This window comes from Gallinula chloropus (assembly GCF_964237585.1).
Source record: "Gallinula chloropus genome assembly, chromosome: 5".
NCBI lineage: Eukaryota > Metazoa > Chordata > Aves > Gruiformes > Rallidae > Gallinula > Gallinula chloropus.
Window position 1 is genome coordinate 24,453,410 of NC_140090.1, and position 24,898 is coordinate 24,478,307.

Below are 24,898 nucleotides of genomic sequence, written 5' to 3' on the forward strand. Positions count from 1 at the left end.
TCACTTTGCAGGGAATCAAATTTGTTATTGCATATAGCCAAAATATCTGACAGATGAATGAATTACATAATTCAAACTACACTTCTGTGGTTACTTCATATGTGCACCAACAAAGTTGTCTAAATAGTCTTAAGTCTTTCTAAAGGACTGTGTGATGGTAGAAGGCTAATGAAATACTTGTGTTAAAGAACATTGTTTTATGACATGTTTTGTACTCTAAAGTATAACTGGTATCAGGACACTTTATCAGGATCATTGACTTGAAGAAAGAGCAGTGTAATTGGAGTACAGGCTAGGCCCCCTTTAAATAGAGTAATAACTAATGCTGTTATAAGACAATACGTAACAGAAAATGTGCCTACTTCAATAAAAGCAGAAGGATGCAAATACTTAAGATGGCTTTATTTGCTAATTGATAACTGTTTGGTAGCCCATCTTGTCCTGAGAATTTCCAGGAGGTCTCAATCCATGAGTAGACTGTACACTAAGGCTGTAGTTAGCTCTTCAATTACAGAATTGTTTCAGGTCTCAACTTTACTCTGGAACTCTGATTCTTCTAAGCCAGATCTTTAGTGCCTAACTTCCTTACTGGTGTCAGAAAAGGAGCTGCTGCTTATTCAAACTGTAATATTTAGTAGCAAGGACAAATCTGTTTTTAACTGTTTGATCTTCTTTTTTTAGTTTGCCATGAAGATGTAGTTAAAATTGTGGAATTAGCCTGCAAACACAATCTCTGTATAATACCTTTTGGTGGTAAGTGTTGTGAAATCTCAAATCTGTTTAATGTTACTATTGAAAATGTATTCTACTTGAATTCAATTTAAATTTATGAACTTGGTAATATCGTGGAGCAGAAATTAAGTAGCTGGAAATTTTTTAGTAGTATTTTAAGAGTGGTCTTAATTTTTTTATGATCTTGAAGTATTAAAAGCTGCTATATTCAATTTAGTGGCAGTCATTAAAAGTATGTCAACACCTTGAATATTGAGCATGCAAGAGGAGTGATTATAAGAAGCTGAAGTCTACCTCAGTGCCTTAGCCTTCTAGGAAATAAGTCAAGAGTTTCAAATATCTGTATTAGAGATATCATGACTTTGGACGCATCACTTGTACGCTGTTCCCACAAACATGTATCAATTAGGGGTGTTTTGATCTACTATTGAAGCTCCTAAGTCCAGAGAGGGTCGTGGTCAGACCCTGTACTGCAAAATCGTTACCCGGAATTCTGATTCTTTGAGACAATCAGTTTGAAAGCCAGAGTGCAAACTCGTGTGGCAAGGGGCTGTTTTCAGGAGACTTTCCAGGTACAGAGTACAGGTAAAGGACTGTATTTTCTGTGCCCTTCTCAACCTAAAGAATTTCTGAAGAACTTCAGGTTGTGGATGCTTTTTCCTCTAAGCCTGCTGAACTGGCATGGTGAGCTACCTTGTTTTGACTTAGAGCTCAGGGAACATAGGATGTTGGCTTTCATGAGCTCGTTCTGTGTGAAGCTTTTTGTCAAGAACTCTTGATTCTGTGGGTTAAGTCTGTGTGTTTTATTTGATAATTATGCTGTAGTAGTGCAGCCCTTGTAAGATTTACTGTTTGAGAAGATGAGTATTGAAGATGTCACTTGAAGACAATATCAACTAATGAAGCTGGTTTCTCCCTAATATCAGAACAGAGGCAGCTGAGATGGTCAGAGTTTCATGGTTTGTTAATGAGACCTGTTAGAGCAGTGTTAGCTTCAGTGCTGCCTTGGTTTTGTGAGAACCAGTTTGGGAGAAGGGACAGCATTAAAAGGCTAATCAGGAGCCTTTTAACAGTTAATTTCAGCGATCTCACTTCATTAAATTCAATATCAGAAAGGAGGGAGAGGAGCTACCTGAGAATTTTGTGATCAGAATGTCACTCCTGGATTTGCAGGCGGGACAAGTGTCTCTAGTGCCCTTGAATGTCCTGAAGAAGAAAAAAGAACAATTGTCTCACTGGATACATCACAAATGGTATGTCTCAATTTTTTTAATTTATTTAAATACCTTGCAATTACTTTGACTGCTGGAGAATAACACTTCTTTCTTTGCAAGAAAAACGTAGGGATGGAACTGTTAATCTGTACTGCACATGGTTTAATTTGTATTCCTGGAACATGAATGATATTTTGCTGATTTAGCTGTCACTACTTCATATGGCCTGTAGGTATTAATAAGAAAAATAATTCACTGTTAAGCTGCATTATAGCAGTTTTAAGTGAAAATCAGACAAAGCTACTATTCTTCTATATTGGAACTTTTATCTGAGGTTAAATGAAAGGCTACAAGTAACTTTATTTGTTATTGCAAATTTCACTAGTTTTTGCAGACCTAAAAATACTTCAAGGCTGGTAAGGTGACCTAATATCTATAAATCAACTTGAAGGATCAACTTTAAAGAAAGAAAAATAAAGATTTTTATGTAGATAGCATCTTGAGCATGTGAAGTTCTTTGCTTTATGGCAGTCTAGAAATTAAGTTCTGTAAAATTTAGTGCTAGCTTTCATTTTTCCATTACGAAGGAGCTTTATAATTTTAAAATGATAGTTTTATGACTACATAGTAATGAGATGCTTCAGAAACAACTTTGCATCTTTGATGTAAGCCACTACTATATCTGAGCACCTGCTGAGCTTATTAACTCTTTTAGCCTTGAAGGCAAGACCTGAGTTTGACTCTACTTCTCCACTCAGGCAGCAGTGCTTCATTTAAAATACTTGTTCCTCGGTGTGTCTAGCTGCAAAGTGATCTTTTCTGCAAAGATGGCAGTTGTATATTGAAGGAAGCTTTTCAGCTGCCTCTCTGAAGAGAAATCCTAAAAGTGCAGTACTGACTCAGGTTTTCATTTGAACTCACTGACTCATAGTGCACAGCTTTGATTTGTCTGGTTTGGGGATGGGAATGGAATATGATTAACTCCTATTACCATGTTTTGTCAGCTAGATATGTGAGTATATGCCAAGTCAGAAAATAAACCACTGATAATCTTTAATGACTCAGTGAGCCAATTCTTGTAATCATTGAGGAGAGAAAATAAGGAAATTAAGGTGAAAAGAAGCATTTGTCAGAGTTAAAACCTGAGTTTCTCAGAGCATTTAAGGTGACTGGCTAAGCTTTACTATTTTAATAGGCACTTAATGGGTATCATCATCTTATCTAGGGTCTATATTACATAAAAATGATTAATATAAGCTTCTTGAATCAGTTAAGCAGCTTATATTGAAACTGAAGGTGCTGGAACAGAGCTGAAATAGCTGGCTTTTAGTATTAGCACAGGTGTTGAGAGAAGAGGCAGTTGGCTTAAAGTGCAGTTTAAGTTGGAGTACAAGATATGCGTGCTTCTGTCATTTGAAAAATCAAGGCAAAGGGAAGTTAGAGCTGTTCTCCTTTTATACACTATTAATAAATGAAATTTATAGATGTACAACAGAAGCGCACTTAATGAAGAGTGGAAGCTGAAGCTTTGGTAGTGTCCTTACTATAAACAGAACTAGAACCATATTGAAGTATCTCCATGTAGATTGTCATCACTGTTCAGTGCACCATGTAAGTTGCAGAGTTTACTACTGTGGTGGCTCAACCCACTATTAGTAGAATATACAGATGGGACATTATCTCATCAGGAAAAAACCCAAATCCTTCCAAGTATCTTGAACTTCTAAAGTATGTACGTACCTAGACATCCTGCAGTATTTCTTGCTTCTGGCTTACTGTGTCAAAATCCAAAAGCTGAACTGGAATAACTGAATGCAGTCTAATCCATGAAGTATGTTTAAGAATACTACTTTTGGTGTCTACTGAATGTCCAGATAGTCAGATTCAGGCACTTTCAGTCATGTTAATTGTGGAAAATCACTATGTAGCTTAACTTCTGTAAGAGTTTTGACATAATTCTTTCTGGCTTCTGTGTGTTGTTTCTGTAAACGTTCCTAGTATAAATTGACTAATAACTGTGTTACTCTACAGTGGTGATGACATAAACTGTAACCTGTTGTGTAGCTGTTGGAGGGGGCTCAGCTCCTGCTGCTGGAGTTGTGTTAATAATAGCATCACTTAGGTTGGAGGAGGCCTTTGAGATCATTGAGTCCAGCCACAGCCAAACCCTGCCTAGTCCACCTCTAGACCATGTCCTCAAGCATGACATCTACACACCTTTTAAATACCTCCGGGAACGGTGACTCCACCTCTTACTTGGGCATCCTGTTCCAATACTTGACTACCTTTTCAGTAGAGAAATTCTTCCTCATATCTAACCTAAATTTCCCCTGGTGCAATTTGAAACCACCTCCTCTCGTCCTATTGCTGGACCTCTCATCCTATCATGGGACTGACCCCCACCTCTCTACACCCTCCTTGTTGTAGAGAGCAATAAGGTCTCCCATCAGCCTCCTTTTCTTAATACTAAAAAGCTGTGGTTCCCTCAGCCGCTCCTCATAGGACTTGTGCTCCAAACACTTCACTAGCTTTGCTGCCCTTCTTTGGACACCCTCCAGCATCTCAATATCCTTCTTGTAGTGAGGGGCCCAAAACTGGACACAGTACTCAAAGTGCAGCCTCACCAGAGCTGAGTATAATGGAGCAATCACTTCCCTACTGCCAGTCACACCATTCCTGATACAGGCCAGGATACTGTTGGCCGCCTTGGCCACCTGGGCACGCTGCTGGCTCATGTTCAGCTGGCTGTCCACTGACACCCCCAGGCCCTTTTCCTCCAGGGAGCCCTCCAGCCACTCTTCCCCAAAGCCTGTAGCATTGCCTGGAGTTGTTGTGACCAAAATACAGGACCTGGCACTTGGCCTTGTTGAACCCCATAAAGCTGACCCCTGCCCACCGCTCCAGCTTGTCCGGGTCCCTCTGCAGCACCTTCCTGCCTTCCAGCAGATCGACACTCCCACACAATTTGGTGTTGTCTGCAAACTTAGTGAGGGTGCACTTGGTCCCCTCATCCAGATCATTAATAGAGATGTTAAAGGGGACTGGCCCCAGCACTGAGCCCTGGGAACACCACTTGTAACCTGCTGCCAGCTGGATTTAACTCCGTGTACCACTGAGTGGTGAATTTAGTATTAACTCCATAATAGTAAACTGTAGGACCGAGCATGTTGATCCTGTAGCATTAGGGAAAGAAGCTAAAGTCTTTAACACTTTTTGTATGTTTTGATTGGCTTTTTAACAGAATCGGATTCTCTGGATAGATGAGAAAAACCTAACAGCCTGTGTGGAAGCTGGCATTGTTGGACAAGATCTGGAAAAACAGGTACTCTTAACTTGTCAAGCATCTTGTATTTCTTCATTTTTCTTAGCTGTTCCTCATATCTTGTCTAAATCATTCAATTCTAGGTTTATTCCTCTGTGGTTTCATGCAGCCTGGTGTGGTAATGGCTATAAACCATACCACGTTGAATGCTGTATTTGAACACTTAAATTTTTTCTTTTTAACTTTAGCCACAAAACGGGATTACAGTAAGAAGCTGACAATGCATAGGATGTAAAGCTCTGCTTTCAGTTTCAGACCTTAGATAAACTCTTGTGGCTGCAAGGCATGGCATGTGGTACCAGTTACCAAGAAAAATTAAAGTTGTTGTTTTGTGATGCACGTTTAGTCATTTTAGTGAGAGGTAGCTTCCTTGGAAAGGCTAGAACCTATATAGGATTGGCTGCTGTTGCTGCTGCTTAAGGCCAGCTACAGGAGAGTAGCAGAAGAGATAGAGCTCCCCAAAAGAGTCCAGTGGAAGATTAGAATGCAAAGAGAATATTCTCTATGTATAAATGACAGTTTTCTAGGGTAGTAGTTTGACGTTTTGCTACTAGCTATCCTTTAAACGTCACTACTTTTCACTAAAAGACATTACTTTTTGCTTTTATCTCTTATGAGCTGAAACACTACTGTTGCAGCTATTTTGAATAATTTTTTTATTAAAACCTTTTAATTAGGTTTTTGACTATGAAAAGAGTAGTGGTTGTCAGTTTGGTATTGAAGGTAAGCTAGCATTTCTATAAAGGTGTAGAAATGCCTCACTCTGAGCATGTGAGGACTTCTTCAGTGTGCAAAGAATACAAAATCAGATCATTTAATTAAAAATACATATGCACACAGTTTAAAGCTCTATTACCTACATTGGAATTCCAGTATTACTAAAAAATTGGATGCATTTAAGGCTAGGACTCCAGGTTGTGGTTGCTTTGTGTAGTACAAGCTGAGCATGACTACGATTTAGCATTTATAGTTAATACCAATGCAGTCTTCCACCTAAGTTCAGGTAGAATGCAGATATACATTTCAGCTGTGCAAAGAGGAAACTGGAAGCTGGGTGGTTCTTTGGTTTGCAGCTTGGTAGTATTAAGGAAGCTTTGGATTGGAGGATAATCCAAGTTCTGTTGCTTTAAGAGTCTTTGCCAGCATTATCCAGGAGTTACGTTGCAGTGGTTTGGTGTCTCATATCATGCTCCTTATTTGTTGGGTGCTGAAATTATTTAGCCTATCTCACAGGTATCATGATTCCAGTTACCATTATAAGGTTTGGGAGCCCAATTCTAAACAAATAGCAGATTTGGAAAACCCAAAATGTGACAAGTTAGGCTTTAAGTCTTATAACAGGGCATTCAAAATCAATGTGGAGTTCATACATTTGTTTATCTTGGCTTGTGACTCTAGGGTGACTAAGACACTATCTTCTGTGGGGTGAGAACTTCAGTTGTTAGTATACTCTGTAGCCTCAGGTTACTTGTCTGAACAGAATATGGAATCATAAATGATAGATGAGCACCAAAAGTGACAAAAGGGTGATGATGATGTAACAATATTTAGTTGTTTGGGGGGTGGGGGAGGGTTCGTAATATGCATTATCAGTCAGACTGATTCTATAGAAGAAAACTAATAGATGCTCATATTTTTATCTGGATGAGGCCTTCTCTTGCACCTGCAAAGTATGTAACATAATCTCTTCCCCATCCTGTAAGTACTTTCAGCACATACCTGTTCCTTCAAGGAGTTTAGGCTGGTTTTGTGCATACACAGTCAGTTACAAGTTTTTGAAAGCATGGTTTTCTGCTGTGCCTGTGTCTATATAACTTGCATAAGTTGTGACTACATCAAACTTCTTGTCATCTTGGGGAATGAGGAGGGTGTGGGCACCAACCCTTCCCTAATGTGCAACCAGTAAGCATCTGAAGGCACAGTCTCCTCTGCTGTGAAAGAGGACTATGAGCTAGATGAATATCATGGACATTACCTAGAAATGACTTTCAATCACTTAAGTTAGAACTGTTTTCTACAACAGAACATAGTTAATGATCCACATTATGTGGTCTGCTTGAATACCTTTGTCCAACTGCATTGCTATCAGTTGGTCAGTACAAATTGATCATCTCAAATGCACTAACACAGTTATCGCTTAATGCGAGACTGTTGGGTCTTTAATTCTTCCTGTCTGACAGCTTTGGTGCTTGATTCTGAGGGCATCCAATGAACCTCAGGTGCTGTGCAGATGGCAAAGCCAAGCTAATACAGAAAAATGAGAAACAAGTGAATACTTAATGTACAGCAATGTGTGATCTGCATCACAAATAGTTGACAGTGTTGCATACAGGAAGCCCAACCAGATGGCTGTATATTGAAACACATCACTCCTTGAGAGAATTAAGCACAGGCAATTTGCTCTCATTTTCTGCAGACCTGCTGCATATCACATTAGGATAGAAAGAACAAGAGATTAAGTACCTTATTTACTGGCAGCATTTGTGCAAAGTTGGCAGTTACTTAGTTATTTTTTCCCGTATGTATTTGAATTTGCACCTTCTTATGAACAACAGAGGTCTTAGTTTTAAAATATGAGGGAGGAGTATATGTTGCACGGTGTATGCACAGTGGAAGCAGATCCAATTTGCATTTCATTTACATATGAAAGACAAAACTTGTTCCTGAATAAATAGGTGTGTAGTCATGATAGTTACATTTTAAACGAACCCCCCCCTAGAATACTGAAATTTGGAGTATAAGCAAATACAGGCTGTGTAGAAGGTGTTGTTTTTTTATTTCTTTAGCTTGCTGAAAGTGGCTTCTGTACAGGCCATGAACCAGACTCCATGGAGTTCAGTTCACTCGGAGGATGGGTAGCAACACGAGCATCAGGCATGAAAAAAAACATCTATGGAAACATTGAAGATCTGGTAAATAGTTTTAATACTTTTTCTAATTAATAATTATGTTTGGATGCTTAACTTCTATAATGACTGATAATGAAAGGGAATAGTAAACAGTTGGGTTTTTTAAGAAGTAATAGGGTTTTGTCATCAAATCCTTACTGAAAGGCTTGTTTGGTTTTGGTATTAGTACTAATCCTTATCACTGATCTAAAAGTCAATTTCACTTTGGTACTCACTGGCTAGCTTAAAGAATTGTTGCCCTGTCTGACTCTGCCTTCTTCCACTGTTTTCTGAGCTCTATTAATCCAGTGTAATAACCCTGTTGAACTCCTACGGTGATTCCAAAAGGCCAATGTTCTCTCCTGTCTCTTGTGTGTTCATAAAGTTGTCTAGTTGGATCATCTTACACTGACAGCAAGCTAGTGCTCTCTGCCTTTTTCTCTTTCCCTAGGCTAGCAGTTTTTAAATCAGAAGGGTGATCTAATTGACCATGTGGATGCACAGTGGTGAAGTCTGTTGGTACCACATGGTCAGTAGGAATCCTGGAGAAGGAAGCAATAGACTAGGAATGGCAGTAGTCTACTCTTGAGTCTGTTTTCAGCATTAAAATGGTTTTTATTAATCCAGGTAACTTGGTTTTCAAAGTATATTTTTTGACTTAAACCCACAATTTTTCTGTTGTAACAAATGATTTGAATATATTGAAGTAAAATCATCGCTGTTCAGACTTTGCCTGCCTTTTTGCTTCAAACTTCTAGCTTTCTCTTGTAATTTGTACAACAGCCCTTCCACACATGTGGGTGTTTTTCTTTCCTGCAATTCACTCTAGGTAATGTATCCTCATCACCTCAGGCTTTTCATCACCTCTGGCTCATAGTTCAGATGTGTTTGTTTTTTTCTGTGCACAGACACTTTACTACCAGTGACTGAGCTAGGCAGGAACAACACCGTTTTTATTCAGCAGTCCTGGCTGGTCTAAAACTAACAGCACTTTCAAAGTGTCGTCTGTCCCCTACTGCCTGAAGTGTTACTGAATGGTGTGGTTTTGCTTGTTCTAGGAGATGGGAAGCAGAAGGCTTTTCTATCATGGAAGCATAACTTCAGGCTAAAACTGCTTCTGAAATTTTCATTATGAGGAAATAGGATTAAAAATTGATTTAGAACAGTTTGAGTTTCTGAATGGCACAGTGAGGAACTTTAAGGAAGTGTTTACTTTCTGAGGAAACTATATCTAGAAATGGTGCGTTATATAAGCTGCCTAAAATCTACTTACTGCAGAATCAACAGTTCGTAAAATGCATATAATGAAATTCTTGAACAACTCAGAGCAGGGTGAAAATTGCCTAGCTACTGATGCTTGAAAGTTTTAAAGCCATTAGTTGAAATGCAGTAATTCTGCTTCATTTAAAGGCTTCATTAAAAAACATCCAACCCCCACTTTTTCTTTGTATAAAATAATTGAATAAAAGATAAAAATAATCTGGGCTCTGTATTGCATCTGCATTAATAAAGCTGGGAACAATAAATTTGAAAAATACTTTTAAAACCCCAACCTTCTAGCCTTATATATGTATCAGTCTTATGGTAGATTTAATATAATTATTTCTACTTTTCTTCCTAATAGAAATAGTTCTTCTGCTTGATATATCTAATATAATTCAGTCATCAGTTGCTACAGTTCTAAAGCAAAATTTAAGCCCTTACATATATATTACTATATATATTCTGTATTAAAACTCTTTTGTTTCCTAGTGTAGGCAGTAGTTTTGAGTACCAGGATTTTAAGTGGTACTGTCTGCATGTAGCCAACAGCTGATCTGATTTGGCACAGAACTGGAAACAGTCTCTGTGAGCAAACCATGCTGCCTTAGAAATAATTGTTGGTAACAGTCCTCGGGTTATCCAGAAAGTTCTTTAGGCTGCCTACAGAATGTGTGAAGTCTACAAAGCTGAACTGTATCAAGCTTAATCTACATCTTGTAGAAAATACCATATTTGCATTAAGCACGTATTTTTTTTGTATGTAGTTATTGCATATTGTTTACACAGGTGATTCACATAAAAATGGTAACTCCTAGAGGAATAGTAGAAAAAAACTGTCAAGTACCTCGCATGTCAACAGGACCTGATATCCATCACTTCATTATGGGATCTGAAGGTATAAACATAGAAATTTTGTATAACTGCATCTTAATTTAGCTTCTGTAATGGCTTGATTTGAACATCTTTAATGTTGTGGCTTCCAACTTGGCTGTGGGTGGCACTGCACATGCATTGTGTTAGGATAATATGTTAAGACCTTCATTAGGACTATAAAGTTAAGTAACTCTGAACAGTGCTCAAAGCAGGTCTGTGGTTAGCCTGTGATCTAGTAACAAACATCATGACTTAAGGGATATCTTCTAAGAGTTCACCCTGTAAATAGTCAGGATTAAATCTCCTGCAAACTTTTGGATTTCTGGTTTATGTTAATTTAAAATGTCCTGGTAAATGTCCTTAAAGTTGTGAAGCTGGGTAAGTTGCCAGAAGTGCTTCTTGCAATGCTTTGCTCAGTTTCTCTTTTGTTTCTGAAGGAATTCTTGGAGTGGTCACTGAAGTTACAATAAAGATTCGTCCAGTCCCTGAATACCAGAAGTACGGCTCTGTGGTGTTCCCCAACTTTGAACGGGGGGTGGCCTGCTTGAGGGAAGTTGCAAAACAGGTAAAGAAAAGCTGGATCTTGACTCCACTCAAGAACAGAGATTCTAAAGTTAGGGGTGTCCTGATGCTCTATTAATTCTGGTGATTTATAACCAAGAATTTGGGATAATAAAAACCTTCTGAGTTTGTGGTCCATGAGGCTTTTGGAAATTATGCAATTCGGGATTGGCTTGATATTCTGAGACAAACTGTGGATATGCCTTCTGATGGCTTTTTTCTGTGGAAGTTATTTGTATATCAGCACAAAAAATTGGCTTTGCATGTCCTTTAACAGAGAGCTTTATCCTCAGATTAATTAAGGCCTATGTAAAAGGGACCAGTATTTAAAGGAATTAAGTTTCAGCATACAAGTAAAAGGCAGTTTAATTTATGGCTCTGAAGTGACAAAGGAACCAAAGTCATACAGTGGAAGGGTATGGCCTGTGTTTAGGAAACACTTCCTGAAGCACAAGTGACAGGTTCAGGTGAGTTGGATATTTTTAGGTGTAATTATGCTTACAGCATAGTAATTAAGTAGAGCCTTCTGAATGGCATGGTCAGATGTTTTCAGGTAGCAAAACTCAGACATGGGTATTCAAACTGTGTAATGATTTTCCTCATAGCTGTGCTTTCAAGCAAATCTTACACTGGCTAGCCTCTTTCTTCACAATCTTAAGCTTACTCTTCTTTGCTCTGTGCAAAATGTATTAGGTAATTTCTGAGTGGTGGAATATACCCTAATTTGGGGAAGTAATTTCAGAAATGTTTTAATTAATGCCAAACTAAACACAGCTTTACATTTTTTCCAGTGATTGGTCTAAATTAATGACTTAATTCCAAGCCAGATGTTCAAACTGGTATGTGAATGACATGTATATGCTAGTCAGCACCACTTGCCAGTTCTGTCGTGCTTCTACTGCTAGTGCTTGTTCTTCCTGTTAAAGGTACCTAAGCAGACTGTTTGGGAATGCTTAATCATATGGCTGATCAACATTTGAAGTCAAGTCCCTAGCTATGGGCTTAGAAGAGGAAAAGAGGCACTCTTAGCCACTTAGTGTTGCTCCGTTTCTAAGCTTCTGTTGCTGCTGCTGCTGTTTCACTGCTTACTTGAGCCTGAACTACTTAATCCTTTTTTCTGTTGCCCCTCGCATCAATCTTGGTAGTAACTACAATGATTGCTATCTGAAAAGCTGTTTCTTGTCTGCATTGGTCTACTTTAATATAAGAATAAACAACCTGCAGGTTGTTGGTGGGTTGATGCAATTGAAAAACACTCATCCAGACTTTTGTCAACCTGCCTGGTGAGCATCTTAGTTATTCACGTCCTTTCTTCTGATCATGTGACCAAATACATAATGATGATGTGATGGAGACTGAACATAGTGAATCAAGTGATAGAGCAATATTCCATATCCATGTAACTAGATGAAGACTAGTGTAAGATTCAGGCTCTCTCATGTTCCTCTGGCAGTATGACTAGACATGCCGATCACAGGTTATATGATGTAGGCATGAGTATGACCAGAAGCTTGCCTAATTGCAAGCAACTATTCTTATTGGTTTTCAGATTCTACATTGGACCTAGATATGGATTTTAATTGCAGTCTGGTGGTAAAGCTTTAGTGTGCTAGGTCTGACTGGGATGGAGTGCTATGGAGTACACCCATATGGTGCTATGTTCTGTACTTGTGACCAAAACAAAGTTAACAGGATAACACTTTCACTTTGGTGAATAGTATGTGCACAGTGTCCAGGCTTTTTCCATTTTTCACTAATCTTCCACCAGCAAGTAGGTTGAGGGTAGGAATGCAGTTGGGACAACTGACCAAATTGACTAAAGAGATATTCCATGCTATATAACATTATGGTCAGAAATAAAACTGGAGGGGAGAATTTTCTGGGGTTGCCATGGCCCAAGGGCTGGCTGGATATTTGTCAGCTGTTGGTAACTGATTGCTTTTGCATACTTTTTTGGCGTGCTTTTTCCCATTTTGCTTATGAAGCTGTCTTCATCTCAACCCCTGAGTTTTCCCATTTTTGCCCTTCTGATTTTTTCCCCCTGTCCCAATGAGTGAGGTGTGAGCAAGTAAGAACCTGTGTAGCCCTTAGATGCCAGACAGTGTTAACCCGTAATTGGACTTCTTGGTGCATTTGTAATGTATGTGTATCTTTGATTACATAGCAACATAAGCATGATACCTTACTTGATTTAGAGTATCTTTAGTGCATATGGCAATTTAGAAAAACACTTAGTACTTGAAGGTCAATGATTTTTGGACTATTCCTGTGCTGGATTGAGCTTAAACTGAAAATTCTCAATATGCTTTTCTAGACATACCTCATAGATGTTGCTATTCGAGTGAAAATCAGTTTGTACTTACCCCTTATGATGATGGCCATACGTTTCTGGTATAAAAGTGCACTTTCTTGTATGCTATTTTTAAATGAAAATTTGATTTTCATGAACTTCAGCAAAACTGTATACATAATGTTTTTATTCTTCTTCCTTCTTATTCTCTTCTTATTCTAACTTTGCCCCCAAGAGATGTGCTCCTGCATCAATTAGGCTTGTTGACAATGCACAGTTTCAGTTTGGTAAGTATGTAGATGATCTTGGATAAATATTTGCTTTCAAATGGTTTGATTTTTAGTAGCTTAAGTCTGTTTTAGGGGTAATTCCTTTGCTCAGAACTAGATAAAGAGGGCAATGAACCCAAAATTTGAACTCCAGATAATGCCATAATGTGTACTTTCAGAAACAGAAGGCTGTCTCTGTGAAAACAGTATCAACTACAACAGCCAGTAAAGAGCCATGCTCTGTATATAAATACATAAGATTTTTTGCTGCCTTTCCTTTCTTGGCATATAGTCTACTAGAGAGTTTGAAATTCTGGAGCTACTTTTTCTATTTTGCTGTAAAGTCGCAGAGATGGTAATTTTGCAATGTGGTACTTGAAACATTTTCTTTAAAGTACTAATGAGGAGTTGGGTGTGAGAAAAGATTAATCAGGATGCAGGCACCTTACTCTGAAAGCAAGTTGGTTGATTCCTCTAATTATCACAAAAATGTCACAAATGCCTTAGAAGTAGCAGGGGTTTGGGAAATACTCTGATATGGCAAAGATTGATTGGGTGGGAGAGGTGCAATGATGGACTTATCCAAAGTAAGTTGTCCAAAGTAAGATGTCTACTTTAAAAAGCTCAGGTGTAGTAAATGCCATAACTGCAACCAGAACTAAGCTGTAAGTTTCAGGGGCAGGAAGCCAGTGGAGCTGCTAAAAATCACTGAACACAAAAACTTCTTGCAATTCAAACTAGTGCAAATATCTAAATAGGACCAAGTCAGACATGCAGAGAAGTAGTTGTTAAACACTTAGGGAAAGCTGTCATTTTTAACTGCAGAAGGTTTGGTAAAAGATGTGTTCTGGCTTAAGGCACTCTTGAAGGGAACCTCAAGTTCTGTTACCCAAAAGTTTACAGAACTTGAAGGTCTTGAGACCATATTGTTTTGACTGTGTGTAGAAGATGGAAATGTGAGCTGTGACTGACCTTGAAAACATCTATTTTAGCACTGCTTGTTTAAGTCAGAATTTCTGAAACATCTTTTGGACAGAAGCCTCAGTCATGTATCTTCACTTCAAATGGCATTAATATGATGGTGTTGAGCAAGTTGAACTTTTTTTTCCGAACCAGGGAAATCGGGATCTGTAAGACCTGAGAGCCCAGCAAGTCTTCTGACTGCTTTAGTCACTCTCTTGTGTTATACTGAATCTGACATGTACAATAGAAGGCAAATGCCTTTTTTTTTTAAATTTTGATTGAATCAATATAGACTTTTCTCATAGTCATTGTTAAGTAGGCTTAAAAACAATATATTTTTTAACATATTTAGGTTTAATAAGTTCATGTCCTTTGCATATCCGGTACTTTATGTGCTTACTTAAGTGTCCTTGGAGGTGTGCTCCTTGGTTTGCATCTGCAGAGAGATTCCCTCTTTGCTGAAGTTCATGCTTTATTCAGGAGGAGATACTTTATGAAGTATTTTAGAAGGATGTATTTTGTAAATGGTACATCGCTTTTTTTAATGAATTGGGCTCACAGCTTGTAGGCCAAATACAAGACACTTAACATGAAGCAGTAATGGGAGTTCAGAAGTTGCTTGTGACTGAGAACAATGGAACAAATAGTGAGAGACTTTCATCTCAGTTAAACCCAGTCCTGAGGCAGAGATGTTAAATTAACAGACTCCAAGACACCATTTCTATATCCTGGTAATTTTAGTTCCCTGTGTCTGATTAAGGAAGCAATTACTAACTTTATGTAGAAAATTTTGCACAAGTGATATAACTGTTAAGGAAAAAATTGCTTAACTCCTAACTTGCACCATTTTTGGCTGGTTTTTTCAGTGGTTTTGGCATGACTTTAGAAAAGGTCACTGATTTAGCTTAGTTTTGTAGTTTTAAAATTAATGAAGTGCTCTTTTAAAATTTTCCATGTGCCATATACTTGTGAAGATCTAAACTAGGACAGCCTTAGTTAAAGTGTCAAATGAAATACTTGTGCACAGTTGTATGCCTCTAAAAATATAATAAAACCATTTTTGTAAATCATCTTTTAAATGAGTAGTCTCTCTAATTATGATAATCAAAGTACTCCAAGTGATGCTTGTAACTGACTTTCAAGCTATTTTTTATTTGCTCATTGCAGTTGGAATTTTAAGAGCACTGTTTGCCTTAACACCTCTCTTCCACTTTTTGCCAAAGGTCATGCTCTTAAACCACAAGTTGCTTCCATTTTTACATCATTTTTGGATGGATTGAAAAAATTCTACATCACAAAGGTAATTTTTTTGGGTTTAATACTGTTTGGAACTTTGCATGCTACTTATAAAATTCATGGGGTGGGGGTTTTTTTTGTATACTCTCTGTAATGAAGCTGAGTTTGAGATCTGACACTAGTATCAATTAATTCAAGATTTTCAAGGTGGTCTAATCCAAAATGAAATTACCTGTTTTGAGGCGTTACTCCATGAGGGCTGTTCTCACTGCTTATATCTGTAGATGAGTTTAATGGGCCTTGTCTAACAGTAAGTCAGTGACAGAGCAAGATTGGAAACAGTTTAGCTTGCAGGCCACTGATCTCTAGTTGATACTGGTGGAGTGAGGGTAACACTTTCCTATCTCTTCATCTTCCCAGGCTTTGTCAGGGCTTGATCTACCGTGTTATTGCAGTGAACTAGAATTCTTGGAGAACCTGAAGATACTTGTTTTGATTTGGCCATATAAATTGGTCTCTCTCTGGAATTCATCCCAATGAATACCCATTTTAAACCAGAATTGTCTGATGCTAAAATTACTTCACCTAAGCTTTTGTATTAACAGTTTTTCTAGTTGCAAATTTTTCCTCCAAAGTAGTTAACTAGAGAGTGCCTGCAATATGGATATTCAAGTATAGAAAATCTCATCATTCTGGATTTAGGTAACAGTTGGATAGGAGGAGGTAAATATTTAATTCTGATCTGATAATATTTAGTGTCTCCAAGGAGTGGACTTCAGGAGAGGCAGTGGCTTGTGTTGATTCTGATACTTTTCCTTCTGCTATTGAAGTAGAAAATACCATGTGTCTTGGGGATTCATTTGCTAGCCTATTCGTTATTATAGCCTAATACCTATTAGGCTTAGAGAGCCCCAAAATTATTTTATGTTCACTCTTGATCTGCTGTAGTGCAGGACTATCTAAAGTAGTAAAGGCTTTTACAAGACTGCTGCCAGTTTGAAACAATCCTAGTCAGCAATATCTACTGCTTCTGTTGTCAGCCGCAAGCATCGCTGCTGCTTGGGGTGTTTTGTCACCAAGGGATGTTGCATGCCAACTCCAGTTCTTGCAGCTCTGCAGGAGAAAAAGAGCACATAGTGAAATGCAATGTAGTACTGATGCAGAGATTCCAGGGTATGGCTGATCTGGAGCTTTTATGTCAGGACTCAATCCCCTGCTGTATATGAACAACTGCTACTTCAGAGAAGCTCCCAGCTGGGACAGGAGGTAGGAGTAGAGGAAGGAGTGAATTTAATGACCTGAGACTGATACTGCAGGTGTTTCTGGGACCACGATACACAAACCCATCTTACACTTACTTCATCTGTTAACTGATGCCTGTAAACAAAACCAAACCAAACAACCAAAAACCACTGATTGGCCCCAAGATACTTTGCCTCCTTTGTTTTGTTACCCTCCTCGTACTTTCAGTTAACTTTCAGTACAGTAAATCTGTTCAGTTAGGGGAATAATCAAAGAAATAGAATCTAATTATGACTTTTCTTAGCATAACTGTTTTGAGTAAAGAATTAATTTGAATCTCTCGACTATTGGTGTAACTTCATATGACCTTGCTTGGTGGTTAACTTGTTACAAGCAGAGTAGAGACTAGAAGAGGCAAAAAAGACTTGAAAAAAAAAAGTTGACAAATATACATACAAAGAATACACTGTTCTAAATCAAACTTTTACCTTTCTTAACTGTTGAAAAAGTCATTAAACTTTACTGCAATTTTACATTAATCTTCATTCTTTTTGAAAGAATGGGGGGTAGTTGACTGGAGCTAATTAATAATTAAAAAAAAAAAATGGTATGAGGGAAAATAAGGCTCTTACTTTTTGAACCAGTTGGGAAGATAGGACTCTTGGTTTTGTTTCTGGAGAAAGTCATGCAGAAAGCTGAACTGCATTACTGTTAAACCTTTAATAGCTTTCTCTCCATTTCCACTGGGATATGCACCCTGCCACAAACAGGAAACTTATTTTCCTTCCATAATGTTTTTTACAGCGTATAGATTTTCTGTGGCACTCTGCTGATAAAACTATTATGAGAGCAGTGATGCTTATTGTCATCGGTCATCTTCTTGTTCTAATACAGGACTAGTCAAAATATAAATGTCTCCCTAATGCTCAAAGAATTTAATACCTGTTCTTTCTTCAGCAAAGGTAGGCAGCTGTTGCCCCTATCCTGCTTTTTTAACAGGAGAAAAAAGGTGACATAATCTGTTATTTCAGCAGGCTTTTGGACTCTTGTCATGCTAAGGAGAAACTTAATTGTTGAGGGAGTAAATTTTTGAAAGAATTTTTTTTTCCCTAATTGTTCCTCTAAGTTGCAACAACATTTATTAACCAGAGTGAATGCTGCCTTATTGAAAAACAAACTTGTTGCTTGTATTCTACCACATGGGCTCTAAGATAAATTTTCTCTCTTTGCAGTTTAAAGGATTTGATCCCAACATACTGTGTGTAGCCACATTGCTCTTTGAGGGTGACAGAGAGAAGGTTCTTCAACATGAAAAACAAGTCTATGATATTGCCACCAAGTTTGGGTAGGCTCTTCAAAGAACTTTTTCATATGAAGCTGGGAGTTACCTATCCAAGAAAAAGATAGGTTTAGCATATTTTTATGGAGATGACTGTATACACATATTCTCAGTTTACTGGTTTGAAGTGGCAATAATCAATTAGTTACTGAATGTTCCCTTTGATAAATATTGCTTGCACTAACTCTTAATATAGATACTTTTACTGAAAAACCTCAGCTGTGTATTGCACAAAAATAAGTATTTGATTAGATATAGCATTGATGCTCTTAAAATGAAAACTAGCCTTGTAATTGTTTATAGGCATGAAACCTGCTTGTTTTGCAATGCTAGGCTCTAAGGGCAAGACAGAAATCCTAAGAGTAATATTAAATCTTTGCAGAAGTGATGTGAGCATGTGAATACCAGAAGTTTGTTTAAAATAGGAATTTGTGTTTAGTAAGAGAATGCAGTGAACTTCTGTCCCACAAACTCTTCTATTCTTACAAAGGAACAGAAAGCATTCATTGGAGCAGTAGGCTGAGTAATGATCAGGTAGTTTCTATCCCTACGCTTTAAATACGATTGATTGGAAAAATCATTATTAAAACCGATCTGTTAAGAATTTTTTTTTTTTTTAGCAAGTTGTTGCTAGTATTAGTCTCAACTATTCAAATATAAGTATTGTTTTATCCGTTTCAAGGCAATCCTTTCTGAAATTTGTTTTCATTTTACCACTTAAAATAGCTTCAGTGTGATTTTACATGAGCAGTTTCAGGTACAAGAATAACATTACTCTTGAACTTAAAGAACATTTGTGGTGTTTAAATGTGTGCAAGAAAAAGCTTCAGCTGTGCATCTTTAGTATTTTAGTATTTCAAGATGGTGTATTGATAAGAGGGGAAACGTGTCTGCAGTCTATGCTGCTCAGTTAAGGCTGTTAGCTAAGTGTTTAAGAGTTTAACATGGTCTAAAATGCTTTAACTCCACCTTTCTTGAGAATGTCTACTTCTTACTCCCCACTTACCCCTCTCAGATTTACAGGAGCTTCTGGAAAGACTGATTAGATACATAGTGCCTTGTTCTCAGACTTACAAATATAGTTAAGGATGCAGTCCGTCTACTTCTCCTTCCCCTGCTTTTGTGCATTTGAAGAGCATTATTTTAAGAACATCAAATGTTGTTGTTGTTCATCTCTTTAGATTATGGAATGAAAAGAGAAATGCAAAGAGTTAAAGGTCTAGTCTGAAGTAACTTTCTATTTGTAGTGAAGAAACACTATTACTTGCAGCTAGTGTAACACAGCTTATAGACAGCTGACCTTGCACATGTGTTTGATAATCAAAAGTATTAATTTTTAATTTCTTTTTGGAAACTGGTGACTACTTTGCTGTTAATTCTTGTAAACTGCAGGGGCTTGGCAGCAGGAGAAGATAATGGTCAGAGAGGATATATGCTGACATTTGTCATTGCTTATCTTCGGGTAGGTGAACTTTTGTCTGGCTGCTGAAACTTCTGTTAAAATAGCAAAACTTGCAGATGTCTTTTTTTGAAGGTGCTTCCTGTGAAATGTAAAAGCAGGTTGCCTTGCATGATATCTCAAACTTCCCCCACAGGTTGTATCTCTTTAATTCTGACTAGAATTTACTCATGGAACTTCACCAGTGAAACACTATTAAAAACATTAGTTTATGTGTATTGGAGCTCCAAACCTACTGACTGATGTCACTGGGATAGAGGGGTGGTTTTGCTAAATAGACTTTCTGGTTTTCTCATACAAACTAAAGTTGCTCAACTGTTAGCTGTGTAGCACATAGTGAAATCCCAGATGTTGATGCTGAATGTTACTGATAATTTCCTTTCTCTATTTATTAGGACCTGGGCCTGGATTACTATGTAATAGGAGAATCGTTTGAGACATCTGTTCCTTGGGATAGGTAAACCGTGATTATTCTTCAGAACTGCATAAAACTTGTACTTGATTTCATTCAAATTACTCCTAACTCATTCTTGCTCATGGGGAAACTTAATTTAATATAGGCCTTATGTGTATTGGAGGCTCCCTGATGCAGCTCCAGTCTCGCGCTGCTAAAGTTGCTGCGAAATTGCATATCAGGATTTTGTAAATGTGATGTAGGCAATCATTCCAGTAACATTTCTGCTCAGATTACTGTAACAAATACAGGACTTGAAATCTCCCAGTTTAGGAACTGGACAATGGTGACAGTAACTGTATTCTGTGGTGAGCAACCACCTATGTGGGATCTGCAGCATATTTCAAACAGAAGAGTTTATAGTAAAGATTAAAAACAGAACGTCGTTTCTTTCCCCAGTAATGTAGGGAAATAAAAGAAATGGGTAAACTTTTTTACATTTGAGGGCAACTTTTGAAGCAAATTGCTCTTTATTTTACTTCTGATGTATAGATCTTGAAGTATGCGAACTGCTTAGTCACCAAAATCTTAGTCTGTTTAAAATGTCTTAAAAATCTGAAATGTACAGTATAGGACTGTAGACCTTTGTGGGAGAACATAGAACTAAAGAAATGGTCATTTGAAAAAAGTGATTCACTTCAATTGTTCTAGCACTTTGGATGCACCTGAGTCTGCCTTGGAAGAGGGAAAAAAAAGCTGAACAAGTACAGTTTATGACAAGGTTTAATAGCTCACTGCCATATTAGATTTATAGCATTTCAAGCTTGCAAAATGGTGCACAGCTGGAGTATCTCCAGTTTGGCCTTGCAATGTTCCAGAGGTATGGAATTAGCGTATACAAGGCTTCAGTTCTCAAGGTTTCTAAAGCAGGCTGTGTTTGTCAACTACTTAGCAAATAATAGAAGCTGTTTTGCTGAGAAAGTAAGTAAAGCCATACAGAAGTTGGTAACTTCCACTTCGTTGGACACTTGTGACTCCCAGTCTTTATGGGAAAGAACTTTCCCATACTCTGCTTCAGAGTAAACTTGCTATTCAGAAGTACAGAAAAAGCACTTCTGCTAAAGTCTGAAGATGAGCTACTTAAAACTGGTTTGAGAAGGTAGTCTTCTGTTTTATTAGATTACACTTTTTAAAAAAATAAAATTACTAAAGCTGAAGTTTTCTTGAAGTTGTATAAAATAATATACTAAGATTTTTAATGTGCTTTCTGTTACAGGGTTTTGGATCTCTGTAGGAATGTAAAGGAAAGGATAGTAAGAGAATGCAAAGAAAAAGGTGTTCAGTTTGCCCCTCTTTCCACCTGCAGGTAAGTCATGCAACAACTTAACTTTTCTTGAATATTTGATTAGTAGGAGAATAAAGAAAGAGGCAATTAAGCTCTCTTGCTAGTAAAGTACATCTACTGATGATACTATAAACATGAGTAATCTTGACATTCCTCTTTAACCTGCAAGTGGATTACATGTAAGAGTGAGTAATTTAAGGGATTAGTAGTACTTGATTAGCCTTGATGCTCTTGATTACATGCATGAGTCAAGTATAATAACTTAAGAGCTTCAGAACTTGGTCATAGCGTTGAGTCACTTACGAAGTATGTGCAAAAAGGATACAAAGCTATTTTTAAAAAATGCTACCCTTTTAAATAAGATAAGTAATCCTAAGAATTATGTAATGTCACACAGTAACTGGCTTAATACCATAAAGCTTTGTTTGTAACGCAGTTTTCTTCAACAGGGTGACACAAACTTATGATGCAGGTGCATGTGTCTACTTCTACTTTGCCTTTAACTACAGAGGAATTAGTGATCCTATTCATGTGTATGAGCAAATTGAGGTAATGTATGTAAGAATAGTAGTTAAAGGGGTTGGGGAGAAGCTCATGTCTCATTATACTATGTAGAGAAACAATTGGCTAAGCTAATTGGATTCTGGAGAAAAGATCTTAAAGTTCATTTGTAAAGCTTTGATCATGAGCAGCCAGGCGAAGAGGTGTGATCTAATAGCACAGCAAGCAGAGGAAAGGCTGTAAGATAACTATTTTAGACATCAGTAAATGAACACTTACAACTGAAGTACAGAAAAGCTTGAACTGGAGTTTGTTCTTGGATAGCAGGTATGATCGACCAAAAACCCAAATCCATAGAAAATGAGGTATCCTTGGTTTCATTATTTACAAAGCTGCTACTTTCACTTAATACTAATTAGTCTTTAAAATACATGATAAAACTATCAAGATCATACTTTAATAGTGCTGTATTAGTAATAGAAAATGAGTGTGAGGGTGTCTCATGCTGTTTCAGAGAATTAACTGCTATGGTTATTTCTGTTTAGGCCTAGTGCAGGTTTAAGCCTGACGTATTAGACCAGTTGCAGGCTGCTTCAGCATTTACCAAAAAGCTCTGTAATAACTCTCTGCTATTTTTCACACTGGCTGGTGAAATGCTATACTTGCTAAAATAGGGGAAACTATTGTCCTTGTTACCTTCGAGGTACTTAGACACAGGACAACTGTGGCCAAACTGGTTTTCATCCAACCTTTTGGTTCATATGCTAAAAGCTTCAGCACCAGAAAGTTGCTATTAGGACTGTGGAGAAATAGTCTATATAACTAGGATATTAGTCGTCTTATGTTTATACTTTAGAAATTTCTAATGAAGTTGGCAAGCAGAGGTAAAGCTTATCTACAGGTTCTGAGGCTTCTGTGCTGTGGAGTCTAGGCCATTGGAGAATGTAGTAATTGAGTGCTTGTTTACAATTTATTTGACTTAGCAGCGTCCACTGTAGGTGACTAAATTTAACCTACAAAGATGAGTTTGCCAACCAGATATATGCACTCTGTGGCAGACTCAAAAAAATCTTTAACTGCTTGTATTTAGGAAAGTTTTTGTTACAAGCCTGTCAGCTGCCTAGATATCCATAATTGGAGCCAAATAGGAAAGAAGAGACTAGAACTTGAAAGTGTTCAAATATTTCTTAACATAAAAATCTAAATTTTGTTTACTGTCACATACTTATTCCATGAAAGAGTTGTCAGTTGTAAAGCACTTCACTTTCTTGACTTGAATCTTAGAGATCTGGGTCTAAACTCGGGTCTGAATAAGGACCTTGGATCACTCTGTGGATCCTGTTTTCAAACTTATTTATTTCAATTTCCTTTTCAGTAGGCACTTAACTATCTCCTGGATGAGCATCCCAGTGACTAGTGGTTTCAGCAGGAAAGAAGTGATCTAGAATGTTCCATTTTGGAATAAGAGTTGTTGTAACATATGCCATTTAAAATGTCTTCTACTTTGACAATGTCTATTTAGAAAATCCCCACTTGTGTTTCTCTGCGGATTTGAATGAAAACTTTGCCTGTGTTGTGTACCCTTAATGATTTCTGAAACTTTTCATACACCTGTGTAAATGAGTATGATAGCAAGCATTTGACTAAAACCAAACATCTTTGCCTTTGCTGTTGAATAAAGACCTTATGTTTCCCATTTAGAGGGCTGCTAGAGAAGAAATACTTGCCAATGGAGGAAGTCTGTCACATCACCATGGAGGTAATATTCTCAGTCTAATATTAAATTTCTTTGATACTACTAAATATTCATGAGTAGTTTGTAATAGAACTTTGAAAATTTTCACAGGCATTAACTGCAGCTACTTAGTGGGGGTAAGGGGAATCTCCTGGCATTCTTTCTAGAAACTTCTTACCTGCTTGCCTGACTTTCTGGAAAGTGTCCCTAGACCTGGTTTGCTTGATGTCAAGTCACACAGAGTGGTGTATTTATGAGCACCAGCTTCAAACCTTTTGATAGGAAGTCTACAGGCTGTCTGAGAGCCTGAAAATGTGGCTAGCCAACTGCTGTTAGCCCTCATTCCAGAGCACTTGGTGACAGTAACTGCAGAGGGGACCTCTTAAACTGTTGCAATCTAGCATTTATTGCGTAATCAGTGTTATGTAGGTGTTGATATTATTTGCTGTCCGCTAACTTCTGACTATTCATTTTCTTCTCTTGGAGTTTGGGAATTACTCATCCTGAGTTACTAGCCTCCTGGCAAGCTATTTTTTTGGTTCTTTACTATTAAAGTATGAGAACCAAAGCCATGTGTGATACTTACTATACCTGATGCTTTGCATATGCTTTTCCTGAATATTCAGATAGGAAACATGCCATCAAGTTAGGCTATATAATGCTATAAATTTTGGTGTCAAAATTTGTTGTGAAGTTGGTTAGATTTGTGTAGCTAGCTACTTTGAGTGGGTTAAGTTAATGAATTTCTTCTCTATTCTGGAGCATTGTCTGGCCACACACAGAAATAAAATCAAAGAGGAGGAAGTCTAATGGTTTAAAATTAGATGAAATTTTTCTATTTCTTAGAAAGCTCTATGTAGGGAAAACTGAAGGTCTGAAGCTGTACTTAAGCCCAGAGAAGTCACCAACATGTTGAAACTTTTGGGTTGGGCTGTTTTCAGGCATCTAGTTCTGATTGATAGAAGCTGGAATGGAATCTGCTGTAGCAATAACAAGAAATTGAAAGGCGTGTAGGTGATCGCATTAGTGAAAACAGTTTCAGTATTTGTTTATGCTTTTATCTTCTGATTAAATTTTTAATATGGTGGTATAGTGGACTGGTCAATTATCTCACTTGGGATACAGAATTAGAATTAGATGTGCTGTTGTGCTCTCCCCTGCTGTGGCAGCTATAATTTTATTGTGACTTGCATTTCATCCATTAACTCGCATGCAGCTGGAGCTTGTCACATGTTTGGATGTGTCTGCCCTCACCATATGAAACCTTGCTGA

General features: G+C 37.6%; 1 protein-coding gene across 1 annotated transcript in view; it reads left to right on the forward strand.

Annotated features, from left to right (window-relative positions):
• Positions 1-24,898, forward strand: part of AGPS (alkylglycerone phosphate synthase) — a gene marked incomplete at its 5' end in the record, with an annotated part of 54,163 nt that overhangs the window by 21,504 nt on the left and 7,761 nt on the right. The window contains 14 exons of the mRNA XM_084264388.1: positions 682-753; positions 1,906-1,985; positions 5,188-5,268; positions 8,055-8,180; positions 10,206-10,314; positions 10,730-10,857; positions 13,379-13,430; positions 15,599-15,675; positions 18,086-18,198; positions 19,585-19,654; positions 20,047-20,108; positions 21,322-21,411; positions 21,840-21,939; positions 23,593-23,650. Of these exons, the coding sequence (XP_084120514.1) occupies positions 682-753; positions 1,906-1,985; positions 5,188-5,268; positions 8,055-8,180; positions 10,206-10,314; positions 10,730-10,857; positions 13,379-13,430; positions 15,599-15,675; positions 18,086-18,198; positions 19,585-19,654; positions 20,047-20,108; positions 21,322-21,411; positions 21,840-21,939; positions 23,593-23,650 (1,218 nt within the window). The remainder of the gene's footprint in view (positions 1-681; positions 754-1,905; positions 1,986-5,187; positions 5,269-8,054; positions 8,181-10,205; positions 10,315-10,729; positions 10,858-13,378; positions 13,431-15,598; positions 15,676-18,085; positions 18,199-19,584; positions 19,655-20,046; positions 20,109-21,321; positions 21,412-21,839; positions 21,940-23,592; positions 23,651-24,898) is intronic.